The following is a 13,172-nucleotide window of genomic DNA, read 5'->3' on the forward strand; positions in this document are numbered from 1 at the left end:
TTTCAAGGTTGAACATGTGGAGGGATGAATACTTTCTAAATGATACCCAGTACAGAGCACGGGGAATCTACAATTGAAATATCAGGTGAGGAGATTGAATGTTTGAATGATAGTATTCACAATAGTATATATACAAAACTCCGGTATTAAACCCATTCCATCTGGATTTTTATCAAAAAGTCAAGGAAAGTCATGAAGACAAGCATGAGTCCCCCACATGCTTGACTATTTTGGCGACGGCGGAGAGTCGACACCTGTACTCTTTACAGGGTCTACAGGGCAACCATGACACCAAGCATACCAAGGCCTGCAACAGCAGCACCCATGGCGTGAGGCCCGGCACCAGCAGCGTTGGTACCAGTAGAGGAGGCGGCCGAAGCAGAGCTAGAGCCAGTGTTGGTGGCAGCATTCGCCGCAGCACTAGCCTTGCTTGTAATAACACTAGTCTCGGTAGTCTTGTGGCCCTGCGCATCAGTTGTAGTGAAGTGCGTAGCCCAAGTCGAAGCCTTGCTAGCAATATCCGAACCCGCGGAGGAAGCGTCCGAGGCAATCGTGCTGGCGGCGCTGGCGGCGGCGGATCCGATCGAGGCGGCGTCGCCAGTCAAACTCGCAATTGCGGCTGAGCCGCCTGTTTCCACAGCGTGGGCGATGGAGGTTGCTCCCGCGCGGGCTTCAGAGCCGATTGACTCGCCGCCGGCGGAGGCGGTTGCGGCCGCGCCTTCGGCGGCGGAGATGATCGAGCCCACGTCAATGCCATCCGGGGTAGCGTAGGCAGCGCCGGAGAGGAACAAAGCGGTGGTGAGGAGTGAGAACTTCATTTTGATGGCTGTTGAGGTGCTGGTGGAGTTGAAGTGTGGTATTGAGGTGTGAGGTGATGAGGGTTGAAGACTTGAGTTGATTGTTTGGTAGAGTGATAGTTCTATATAAAACCCGGGGAGAGCACGACTCTTTTATATGTGACGATCCACGCGATTTAATTGCGGCCCCAAAAGCAGATGCTAAGTTTAGTTTCCCTGCGGCAGTGGCAAGGCTACCCTTGGAATCCACACGGAGTTACACCCATGACGATCAGCCATACTGTAACCTGCGCCCGATGTGGAGACTCTTTCGAGCAATCGTCATTTCAAGGGTCCACTTGTACGACCGGGGGCCTTCCCCTGAGTCTAATTTCCACTGTCCCGGGTTTCTGGAAGATTACTGTGCAGGAGATCTCGTGCTGCGCCAGGATCTGCATAAGCAACAGCTTACGTTCACATGGCCATAGCTATGGCTAGGCAATGCATGCTGAATATAGAAACTCCACAGCTGGTTATCCTGCTGCCTTCAACCCCAACCCAGCCGGAATTCCACGGCAAGGCCACCCGCCACACCGAAAAGCCCCTGAGATCACTGGATGAGCCACGGGGAACATCTCCACCGATCAACCACTTCAGGCTGTATGTGTGGACCGCGGCATCTCCTATTGTGTGGGGTCTATGACCGTGTTACTCCGTAGTGACTGTTTGGGCTCTTGGCTAGCGCAGCCCCGTCCAGGTTTGGTTGCGCGCTTGGGATTCGACTGGGCCTTGTTTCTAAAAGGCCAAAATTTGAGAATGACGTCGACTTAGACTGATACGGAGTACAATACGGAGTAGAGAGTGGACTGGATATTTGACGCCACTGAGGCGAAGTTCTCGGCTTACACCGCGGCCTTAGGCAGAACTTCACAGCCACGGCCGAGGTCACGTGTTTCTAAAAAAAAGAACTCGGACGCCTGAAGTCTCATCCGGGCTCTCTAAACCAATAGCTGTCTCATGATGCCTGTACAGTAATGGAAACATTGAAGATCTGCAGGGCTAGATCGCCTGCCGCAGACCCGATGCAGCTTATCATGGTACAGCCAATCTACATCTAACACATCCTGCATATCACCCAGGCCAGACACCTTACAAGATTTACAGAAACCCAGGACCGGTAAAATCAACGCTGGAACTGACCCGCGTTTGAGGCCAGAAGCTGTCGCCTTTCTACCCATAACTCTCTACGTAGTACCAACAATCTCTACTCTCCAATCGTCTTTCAAAACCGATGTTGGCACTCGACTTCGATATTGCTGTTCTCCTCGTGCTCGCTCACGGCCCGAACGGCGCGAAACCCAACCTTGATTTTCCGAGACCCGGGCCAGAATACTAAGCAAGTATATAGATTCGAGCCTAGCAAAGCCATCCCTTTGATGGGAGATCAGTTCGCTCTACGGTAGGCACTTTCCGTTTGTACCATTTGTTTGTTACTGTAGAACATGCAAGTATCTTTGTACCCCTGCGTGTGCCCCTCTTTGAACAACGCATGCTTTCTCTACTCTTCTTGTCACCTCCGACCTTTACCTGAATTTTGGTTTATCTCATAGTGCCTTCAAAATCTATTCCTATCGAAACCTTTTATTATCTCCCATCTCCCTCTTCAGACGTGCAATATGGATACCTACGACGTTTCTGACGTGCCAGAGTATCTGAGAATTCTACAAGGGCAGAAGAGAACCCTTCGAAATGCCCAGTCCAAAAAGGGCCAGCGTCCCAAGGCGATGAAGTCCCGAGAGGAGATCCTCGCGCAGTTTATGCTTCGGCAGATGATAAATCAAGGACCAGTTGGCCCCCATTCCATCCGTTCAGCCTTCATCCCTTCGGCCTACCCTCCCAGTGTTCTTCCTTTGACCGACCTCAAAAAAATCATGATCAAAGACCTTACTCTTGAAACCCATCATCGTGGGTCTTATATTCTGTTGAGAACTGCTTCCCAGCCAGATATCATGACTGCGATCATGGCCATCGTGGAGGACGAAGACAATCGGGCTCTCATGTTACAGCTGTACAATCAGGAAAAGGAGATCGCTACGGATTGTCTGACTCAGGGAACTATCCTGATTGTAAAGGAGCCCTACTTGAAGATCATGGCAGATGGAGACTGTGGAATCCGAGTTGATCACTTGTCCGATGTCAGGTTTATTCCGGCATATGATGCTAGTTCCACTTTCTTGGAGAGAACGGGTTACCGAAGAAGACATCCCTGCCAACGATTGGAAGATAACAGGGAACAGCTTTTTCAACAAGGGTGACCATTCCCGGGCCATCGAGTGGTAATGTTTCCGTAAATGATCGTGTCTGTACCGAAGCTAATCGCGATAACAGTTACTCCAAGGCTCTAAAGTCCGCTCCGACAGCCGAAGAAGCCCTTACGATTAAACTCAATCGAGCCCTCGCTTTCCTCAAACGTGATCAGTTTGATGCGGCTCTCCACGACCTGAAGGAATTATCTTCGACTTTTCACCTTTCTGAGAAGGTTCTTTTCCGTAAGGCTCAGGCTCTCTACCACCTTCAGAGGTTTCGGGAATGTTGTGACGTTTACACGGAATTTTCTAAACAATATCCAGGTCTCAAGTCTGCCAAGAGTGAGTTCAACCGGGCTATTTCACGCCTTAAAGAGGAACAACGTGGCGACTATCAGTTTAAATTACTGCAGCGTGAAGCAGCAGAAAACCGGCCACCACATCTTGACCACGCCACCTATGTTGGCCATGTATCTGTAGGGTCTACGGATTCTCATGGACGAGGATTATTCACGACACAAGCAGTTAAGGCAGGCGACCTTCTCTTCTGTGAAAAGGCCTTCGCATATGCCTTCCATGATGCGATTAACCCCATCCAAGGTCTTTCCCTACTGATGAACACGGAAAGAAACACCATGATAGTGGGCACCCAAGCAGATCTTCTTTCATTGATTATTCAAAAGTTGTACAAGTCGCCGTCTCTCATGTCAACTATCACGGATCTGTACCATGGCTCATACAAACCTGTTGGTGCCTCGGAAGTAGACGGCGCACCGATTGTGGATACGTAAGGAACCCACTGTCTATCCTACTTGACTTCAGACTCCAGTGATGCTGACATATTCAAGCTTCCTCGTTGAACGCATCATGTCGTTGAATAGTTTTGGATGTCTTCTTTCCTCTCGCGAGTCCCATAAGCAGGTCACAATCCAGAGACCTCAGCTAGATAAAAACGCTACCAAATTCCATTCCTGTGGCCTTTGGCCTTTGGCATCCTCTATCAACCACTCTTGCTACAGCAATGCTCGACGCTCATTTATCGGAGACATGATGATTGTTCGAGCCACACAAGACCTCGAACCAAACACAGAGCTCAATTTCTGGTACCAATCACCCGCAGGCAGCAATTCAAAGAACAAGAGAATGGATTTGCGTCACTGGGGCTTCAAGTGCAGCTGTATCATCTGCCAAGATGCTCTTAACACCCCACAAAGCGTTGTCACGAAGAGAGAAAGACTTCAAGAAAGTCTGGAGAAAAGTTTTAAGTCCCCACAAAAACCGAATGTGGCTCGGGTCGAGACTATTCTGTCAACCATTGCAGAGACATACAACCATCCAGCATCTCAGGTCCCTCGATTCTGTCTGTGGGATACATGTCTGACTCTATCGCTGATTTACTCGACGCGAAATCAACCGCAGAAGGCCATCGATTTTGCGTTGAAAGCTCTGGAGTCGCTCGGTTACATTATTGAGGGTGGCCGTCCTCCGCTTATCCAGGAAGCGCCCCTGGTTGTGAAGAAGTGGGGTTTGGCGGTGGATAGTCTCGTGCCATGCTGGATGAGTCTAGCAAATTGCTACCGCAAGGTGGCCCCTGGCCTGGAAGATCAAGCAAAGAAGTATGCCAAGATTACCTACCGGATCTGTGTTGGGGAAGACGAAACGTTTGATGAGCTTTACGGTAGAGATTCGCGGCTTCGAAGAGAACATTTTGCTTGGGAATACTAGGATTTCTTTTTACACATACAATATGAAGACATGTGAAATTGGCGCTGAAAATGACCACTTCTCGGCCCACAACCGGCTGCTTTTTCACCGGCGTCTTGTAGCGGCTGTGACAATCTCCGAATTTCCGCCGCGGGCTTGACCCACTCCGGGTCGATCAGGACCTGCTTCCAACAGTTCCCCTCCCAGAATATGAAGGCTAGATCTGTCGCAGCTAAAGAAAGCGGCAATAACCGAGCACTAAATCACAACAAGAAAACTCAACAACAGCTTGGCAGCGGCGTGAGCTTTTAATTTGGGAATGATTGGTGAACCTCGAAGTTACGGGTCCGTAGTGGAGCCGGTCTGTCTGCGACGGTGACATGAACCAGCACACCATATTTCTAGCACGCAATTTCGCTCATTAGTGAGGATCTTTTGATGCTACAGGATAATAGCATATAGAAACAGATGAAAGGCCAGATGTTGTAGATTTAATAAGATAACCGCAACTCCATCACTCGAGGCTTTTTCAAAGTTCTCGCAAACACTATGGCCGACTCAAATCCGACATCTGGATCTTCCGACCACGGATCTATCCAAGGAACAAAGCGCATCTGGTATCGTACCACGCTTTTCAATGTATTCATTATTGGCGGCGTTGGGTTCATGGCTCCTGGGTTGTGGAATGCCATGAACTCACTGGGCGCTGGTGGTGCGGAATCACCCTTTCTGATAAATGCTGCCAACGCTCTGGTCTTTGCTCTGAGTATGTCATTTTAATTTTTCCTATCGTAACCCACCCAACAAGGACTAATGACTATCGTTGGATAGTGGGCATCCTATGTCTATTTGGTGGCCCGATTGCGAATCGGATTGGCTTGAATTGGACCCTTCTGCTAGGTGCAATTGGCTATCCGGTCTACTCGTGGGTGTCAATATGCTGTTCAAAACAGAGAAATTCACTAATTCGTATTTTAGAGCGGCGCTGTACACGAACAATCGCTATGTGAATATGAACCAGAGCGGTCGCGCCACGAGACCATTACTGACCATTTATTTTAGGGCAATGTGTGGTTTGTACTAGTTGGTGCTGTTGCGTGTGGTTTATCGTGAGTTTAATGCTGCCTATCCCCCGGGCCAACCTCTTCTTTAAACTGTCAAAATGGCTAAAAATCCTAGGGCTGGTCTTTTCTGGGCATCCGAAGGTGCAGTGGCACTTGGCTATCCCGAGCCATTTAAAAGAGGCCAGTATATGAAGTGAGTGCACAAATCGGTCACAACAATGTGATACCAGTGTTGACTGTCTATAGCATTTGGCTTTGGTTCCGGACAGGAGGACCCCTTTTAGGAAGCGCTATTGTGCTTGGGCTGAATCAGTAAGAATCTGCGAAGCAGCCAGCACGGGGGATAGTTGCTTACATCGAAACAGTTCTGGCAGCTCGAAGAACAGAGGGAAACTCGGGTCGGGTACGTCGATCTCACTTCTTTAATTTGATGCACGCTAATCCTTGGCTGAACCAGAGACATATCTCATCTTCGTGGCATTGCAGTGTCTTGCTGTCCCGCTAGCGATATTCCTCACCCGCCCCGAGAAGGTCCAGCGAAGCGACGGAAGCAAAGTCAAGATCGTTCGTCAAGATTCGTGGAAGGCTGAAATGCTGGAGCTTTGGAAACTTTCCCGCCGGAAAGACGTCAGTTCTGCTGCTTCTACATCAACAAATCGTGGTCGCTGACATAGTCCGTTTAGATTTTACTCCTCCTTCCTGTCTTCTGGGCTTCATACTTCAATCAATACGAAGGGAGTATGTTCATACTCAAGGCCAAAATTACGTGTTTATGTATAGGATCACTGACATGGGAACCTAGACTTCGAGACTTACTACTTTGGCGTTCGAGCCCGTGCACTGATTGGATTCGTCAGTGAGTTATTTCACTCTAAGAAGCTTAAAATAGACTGTCTGACTGGTCATCAATTTGCTAGGCTTTCTCGGAACACTCCTCTCTTCTTGGAGTATCAGTTGGATTCTTGATTATCGGAAGCTGTCGGTCAAGAGCCGACTCACATATACGTAGGGAATCTACCTCATTTACCATTCTTATGTCTTTGCTGATACATTTATCAGCTTCTACTACGTCGTTCTGTTACATGTCGTGGCTTGGGTCTACGCCTGGGTGGTTCAGGAGCAGTTTACTGTAACCTCGCCAACATATGATTGGTCTGATAAAGGGTTCACTAAAGGATTGTTTGTTGTCATTCTCTGGGGTAAGGCTCTGTGTACACTGGTCATATTTTGGTTTGGTCGCTGACTGGCTGTACTGCAGAATTTTCCCGACAGGCGTTGCAGAACTGGCTCTATTATTTCCTTTCTACGATGACAGACAATATCTCGGAGCTTTGTAGGTTTCCATGGGATTTTCTGCATGATATTTGCATACTAATGGCGTTTAGCTCGACTGTCGGGTATCTTGCGTGGACAAGAGAGTTTCTCTCAAGCAGTTTCATACGGCATCAACGCCAAAGATTGGTATGGAGGAAGAGTTCCCCTTGCCGTCAATACCATTCTTCTTGGTAAGTGCTTCAAATGTTTCTTAAAATGATGATATTTTAACATAGGGCTAATTGGAATTCAAAATCTAGGCCTTGCAATCCTACCTACCTGGCTAGTCCTCAGAGACCACCAGCCCGTTGAACATGACAAAAGTGATTTCCATTTGGCTCGGGCGAATGATGAAGAGCAGTGCCCCAAACAGATAGGAGATGGTTTGAGCAACGAAAAGGGCATTGTTATCGTGGAAACGCAGCTTCCAAAATAGTTTGCGTTTGGGCTAAGTGTGGAAAGAAAGTTGAGTCTTTGTGCACCGCTCATGCTCCCAGCAGTAAATTCTAAACGACTGAGCAAAGTCCAAAAATCATTAAGCATTAACAGTTTTGGTCTTTGCGAGCAATAAGAATCTCATTACACATCTTAAATAGCGGGCTTGAAACCTTGAAAACAGGCATTATAAATCGTGTTTAGTCTAGATGATGCATATGTCCAAAGGCTATGCCAGACAGCGCACAATTAAGTCGCAAACTGCAGATAGGCCTGAATTATAGCCCCCCATCCACCAGCATGGTTCGCCTCATTGGGATTCGTCTTCCCATCCAATACCATTACGTCCGTCTCGCGCGTGCTGATAGAATACCAAACCAAATTCACCGGATCACCTGTCACACGCATCATATTGCTCTGACATGTTCCGTTGCAAGGCTCATTGTACAGCCCGTTCCAGTAGCCGTCAAAGAAGGCCCATGCAGCGGAGTTATACAGGGCAATGTGTTGCCCACCATCGATGTTCGTCGCGAGTGCAGAACGACATTTATCGTCATCGACGCCACACCATGAGAAATCCGGGTCCCCTAACTTGGAATTTACTGTCCAGGGTGCCGGGGCTTTTTCGAACTCGCCTGAACCTTGCATGTAGGGTGTTTCGGTCTGCAGGAGGCCTGCGTAGACGTTGGCAGCGTGGTGGAAGTTGTAGTTGTAGAGCCAGTTGTGTTCAGAGCCTGTACCCGTGAGCCATGTTCCGTGGGTTGATTCAACGAGGATACCGCGGCCGGTCGAGACTATGGTTAGGATGGATGAACTGTCGAGGTTGTGGTCGGCTGTCCAGCCCCAGAAGTTCTCGATGTATGCGGACGAGGTTTCTGTGAGGTGCATAATCATGTAGGTAGCCATGCAGTCCTTCGCGTCTTGCGAGGTACAAATGTTTGATATGGTTGTTTCAGCTGTGCCGCCCACTGTCACCATGGTGTTCCATAGCCCAACGTCGCCGGGCTGTTCACCAGCTGCGTTGATTTCGAGAATTATGGCTCCGGGAAGGATTTCACCGGCCGAGAAACGCATGTCTTGGATCTCGACAATACCGACATCGCCGGGGTTACCGACTCGGACGACGGCTTTTGGAGCAGATTGATTCTTGAACCCGTCACCGTAGCCCGAGATGACGGCCCATGCTTCGCCGACAATGCGAGTGCCCACAGGGATTAAGATGGTATCCGAGACTCGGTACACTCCAAAGGGGAAATAGGTGATCTTGCAGTTCTCAGCGTTCTGAGCCAGGATGGCATTAATTCCTTGGGTATCATCGGTTCGGCCATCACCCATAACCACGTGCTCGGAAACAGTCTTCACATTCACGATATCCGAGCTGTCGTAACCAGCGTACGTGGGCTGAGCCTTGATAAAGTATTTGCCACCGACGAGCAAGTTGGCGGGCTGCGGGGTGGTCCAGCTTGCACCGGTGACATAACCACCAGGAACCAAAGTACCCCAAGCCCAAGTATCAACATGTGCAGTAGCGGGCAGCTGCGTGTTTCCATTTACGTCAACTGCAATAGGCGTTGCAGAATCATGGACCAGGTTCTGGATGAGAAGCTGGCTGTTTTGGTTTCCGCTGTCGTGGGACGAGTCGTAGAATTTAACCACAGGGCCGCGAGCAGCTATTGACTTTGAATCGAGAAGGACCATGCTTCCCAGGGCATTTCTACCCATATCAATGGCTAGCTTACAGTTGACAAAGGTCGCGCTTTGGAGAAGAACGGTCCATCCGCCCTTTGCGTTGAAGGCAGTGTCGCAAGACTCGAAGTAGATATTCTTGAAGTTGACTTGCTGGTTAGAGTTGATAATACCTGTCGCGCCGCCATAAATAGACTAGTGTAGGGTAGGTTAGTCAAGTGCTCGATAGAAACACATATTGAATTGACTTACCACGTCGGTCACGGCAATGGTAGAACCTCCCACGATGTCGATACCAGTGTGTTGCGCAGCCCCGACAGGCATGCGGATTTGCACATTGGTCAGTCCAGAGCCTTGAGCCACCCCCCATTGAAGCGCCGTGATAGACTGCTGAGGCGAGACAGCTGTCGTGTCTAGAATAACGTTCTTGACCAGCGTCATGAAACTGGTCTCAGGATGGCCGGCCGACTCATCGTATCCCAAGATGAGGTATTGACCTTGGAAATCGGGAGCTGCTCTGATGATTGGCGGGTTGGATGGATTGCCGACGATAATTGTTCCAACGGTCAGCTTCAGAGTGCTTTTCAGCTGGTAGATGCCGCCGGGCAGATACACTTCGGCTGGGTAGAGTGTGACGCCCTTGCCCTTGCGGGTGCCGCCATTGTTATCATCGTCGATGGCATGTTGAAGCTTCGGTTTCTGGTCGCCCGACCCATCGTTGATAACTACGTAGTCCATGACATTGCGGTACACAGCGTATCGGTTGGTGTTATTGGCATAGGGCGCAAGGCCGGCACCCTGTTGGTTGTGGTCAATTTCATTGAGCCAGTATCCATCGGATGCTGTTCGTAGAGGAGCGGCACATGTCTTCGTGGCAGGAGCAGCATATTTAGAGCTCGACCTGGAGCAGATATTAGCAGGGTCACTTTTAGACGACATGATATCACTCACGATGTCGGAGTATCGACCGGTGTAAGTGTTATTTCGGTCGTCACTGGCTCGCCGGTAAGTTCGCTCAAACTTGAAGTCGTGGTTTGACTGCTGGGTGTGCTAAGAGATGGCGTTACTGGTGCCGGATTCCCAACCACTGCTGAGATGGCTTGTGCCAAGGGACTCAAACTGGATGAGCTTGAAGTAGACGAAGTTGGAGTGGTCACGATGGCCGAGGTAGTTAGCGTCGAGGGGGTCGGAATCGGTGAGCTTGAACTCGACGAGCTCGTATTAGATGTCGCGGTCGATGCTCTCGAACTCTGATCTGATGATATCGAATTCGGTTTACTCGGGTCCGGCGATTGCAACACAGCCCTCAACGACGCAAACCAGTCCGGAACACTCCCAACCCCTGTCTCCGGTAAAAAGGGGGGATGCACAGGAAGACCGATTTCATCAAGGGGAATAATAGAACCCGATGCCGTAGCAATCACAGCCGCCAACGCAGCCAAAGACAATGAACCCCTCATCCCGGTCCTCGAGTCTCAACGCCAACCAGGAGGTGCAGAGGAGGTGAGAAAGGGAAAGGATGTGTAAAGGAATCTTGACCCGAATGGCCACTCATGGAACGCGCACGTCGCGATGGCCGAAGCGACTGGTATGGGCGCGTGCCAAACATTGTATATTTGGAATGCGGTCGGTGCGCGGCTGTTTGGCCGCGGCCTGGCTGTTGTTGATCGACATCCCTTGCGAAATCCAGGATTTCGGAACGTGCCCAGACCCTCGCGAGGGCAATGAAGTTTGATTTTCGCTAGATAGCGATATCTTTCAATATTTCTTGTGCATGCTATTTCTCTAGTTATAGTGTGTGCTGTTGTATAAAGATGGAGTGTTCGTTCGGTTGATGTTTATTTTTGGTCTTACTGGATTGGGCAATTGGGATATGTAAACATGATTTCTCCAATTTATTTATTTCTCGGCCAAGCCAGTTGCAAAAGAGGGCTATTGGGAATAATGAATCATCAGAGGGTGAAATGGCCCATCAAATATGACAAGGAAGCGGGCCAGAGGTATGAAATCTCCGATACGCACTTCATATAGCCGTGCAGCCATAGACCTTCGACAGGCCTGGCCGATCAATATTAATGTCATTAACAATTAATTCAATTGAATTATCCAGATCATGTACATAGATAAATGCAAATGGTGTCCTATTTATTCTACCTTATGTTTAGTCCTCGAAGCCCGTTGAAGAAAGCCCTTGGCTTGTGTAAAGCCCGGTTTCTAGGCCGACACTTCGGCCACTATTCAACTTACTTCAGCATGGACCAATGCACCCCAAGTTCTCCACAAGTCAGACACACTGAGTGAGTAAGTGCACACTAGAAATGTTAGGAAAAATTGCCTACGGTGCCAAGAATGTCTCGCCGCCAAAGAATGAAATTTCACTTGACTATCGGCGAGACAAATAGAAATTTCACTGGTATTCGAAGCTCAGCCTAGCACTATCCTATAGGCTAATACTATCATAGAGAAGGAAATTAAGTGCGAGCGGCCGGAAAGAACCCGTTGATGGAGTGAGGAAAACTTGTTGGTGGGAATTAATCTGGTTAGACTAGATCATTGGTTCACGAGTTGATTTTCTGTGGCGCGCTATAGGCGTACGTTTACTTGTGAACTCCTATGGACCCCGTCGTAACTCTATGGAAGTGGTAATATCTCTTGGAAATCCCAGCAATAGATCGCGTCCCGCCATGTCTGCAGACGGCAAAGTTAGCTCCAGGGTCGCTGCTCCTGCTGGACAACTCTACAAGCGACAACGAGGGCCCCAAATCAACGATTCGAGACGCCCTCCAATCATTAGGCGTGACATAATTTGAAGCTGTCTGCCGGGAAGCCAAATCTAATCGCCAGTCCCTTTGGCTAGTCGCAGGTTCAGTTCTGGTCTGCTCATGAGTGTATACTCGAATCATCTACAAGGCATTACTATTCCGTTCTATCAACGCTCTCCATCACTATGAATATCATCAGTGCCATGAGAGGTGGTGGCTGTTTTGTGATGCCCATCGTCATTGACAGCGTCTATATGCGTGAGTTCCTTCCCGATAAACTCGATTATTTTTTACTGACTCCGCATCTATCGCGAGCAGCATCCGAGGTCTCCACTGGGGCTGCTACGTCTACATCGCCAAACGATGGAGCTATTAAGATTGACGCTACTACGGTAGCACCCTCAATCTAGCCCCGTCCGTATCCGCCCCATTGTCGGCCTCCACCGCTAGACCCACCATCATTATTGCCATTATCTGGTCAAATCAAACACCTCATAAATTGCGCGAACACCCGCGGTCGCAAGGGACCAGTACCAATATTGAGAGTATTTTTGGGATATCATGCCTCCGGTCGCAAGGTTTATCCGTTCGATGACCTCATACGTATTGGTGATGTCCTGGCTTACCGTAGGGCGCTATTTCACTGGCCGGCATCTGCTCTGCTCCTGGCTCTCACTTCTCTTATCGCTACCGTCTAGGCAAGTTGCAGAATGCCGTCTCTAACATTGGTAAGATGGATTGCCGCCGGCTGAGGACAAGAAAAAGTTGCCGCCCTCGAAGAACAAGATGAAACATTTTCTGGGTTTCTGGGCTGGCAAGTGAACGCGATACGCAGAGGAGGCCTGGCTGTTACAAAAGCATCGCTTTATAAATGTTTAGACTAAGCTATGGCTTACTATGCCTTTAATTTGGCCTTCAGCTGAACGTACTTTTGAAGCGCCTAACGGGGATCTCCCATCCGGCCCCCTCCTCTAGGCCTGGCTATCAGAGCCGAGCCGTTCCGGGGGCGAACGCTTGGAGTCGACCCCTTTCCACCGAAAATCAATCCCGGGGCCTAGAATCATCTCTATTCAACGAACATGAGATCAAATTTTCTAGTTAGACTCCACATATGCATGGTTACCA

The 13,172-nt window shown here is 49.3% G+C and overlaps 4 protein-coding genes across 4 annotated transcripts; 2 read left to right on the top strand and 2 right to left on the bottom strand.

Moving 5' to 3' along the window:
• Positions 1-272: 272 nt before the first annotated feature.
• Positions 273-818, bottom strand: N7498_007705 (putative GPI anchored protein; the record flags this gene model as incomplete). The annotated part of the gene is made up of 1 exon (XM_058454767.1): positions 273-818. One exon carries the CDS (start codon positions 816-818, stop codon positions 273-275), a length of 546 nt encoding a protein of 181 aa, XP_058307016.1.
• Positions 819-2,452: 1,634 nt separating this feature from the next.
• Positions 2,453-5,098, top strand: N7498_007706 (TPR domain protein; the record flags this gene model as incomplete). The annotated part of the gene is made up of 4 exons (XM_058454768.1): positions 2,453-3,087; positions 3,165-3,869; positions 3,931-4,760; positions 5,019-5,098. 4 exons carry the CDS (start codon positions 2,453-2,455, stop codon positions 5,096-5,098), a joined length of 2,250 nt encoding a protein of 749 aa, XP_058307017.1.
• A 237-nt stretch (positions 5,099-5,335) lies between these two features.
• On the top strand, positions 5,336-7,600 carry N7498_007707 (uncharacterized protein; the record flags this gene model as incomplete). The annotated part of the gene is made up of 15 exons (XM_058454769.1): positions 5,336-5,552; positions 5,618-5,711; positions 5,765-5,792; positions 5,849-5,895; positions 5,966-6,043; positions 6,097-6,162; positions 6,216-6,253; positions 6,308-6,477; positions 6,534-6,588; positions 6,653-6,706; positions 6,768-6,855; positions 6,910-7,049; positions 7,109-7,183; positions 7,236-7,355; positions 7,425-7,600. The coding sequence occupies 15 exons, from the start codon at positions 5,336-5,338 to the stop codon at positions 7,598-7,600; spliced, it is 1,446 nt and encodes a 481-aa protein (XP_058307018.1).
• Positions 7,601-7,848: 248 nt separating this feature from the next.
• Positions 7,849-10,745, bottom strand: N7498_007708 (glycoside hydrolase family 55 protein; the record flags this gene model as incomplete). Its single annotated transcript, XM_058454770.1, has 3 exons — positions 7,849-9,480; positions 9,538-10,186; positions 10,237-10,745. The coding sequence occupies 3 exons, from the start codon at positions 10,743-10,745 to the stop codon at positions 7,849-7,851; spliced, it is 2,790 nt and encodes a 929-aa protein (XP_058307019.1).
• Positions 10,746-13,172: the final 2,427 nt, after the last annotated feature.

This window comes from Penicillium cinerascens (assembly GCF_028974065.1).
Source record: "Penicillium cinerascens strain IBT 15544 chromosome Unknown contig_9_segment0_segment0, whole genome shotgun sequence".
In the NCBI taxonomy this organism is placed as follows: domain Eukaryota; kingdom Fungi; phylum Ascomycota; class Eurotiomycetes; order Eurotiales; family Aspergillaceae; genus Penicillium; species Penicillium cinerascens.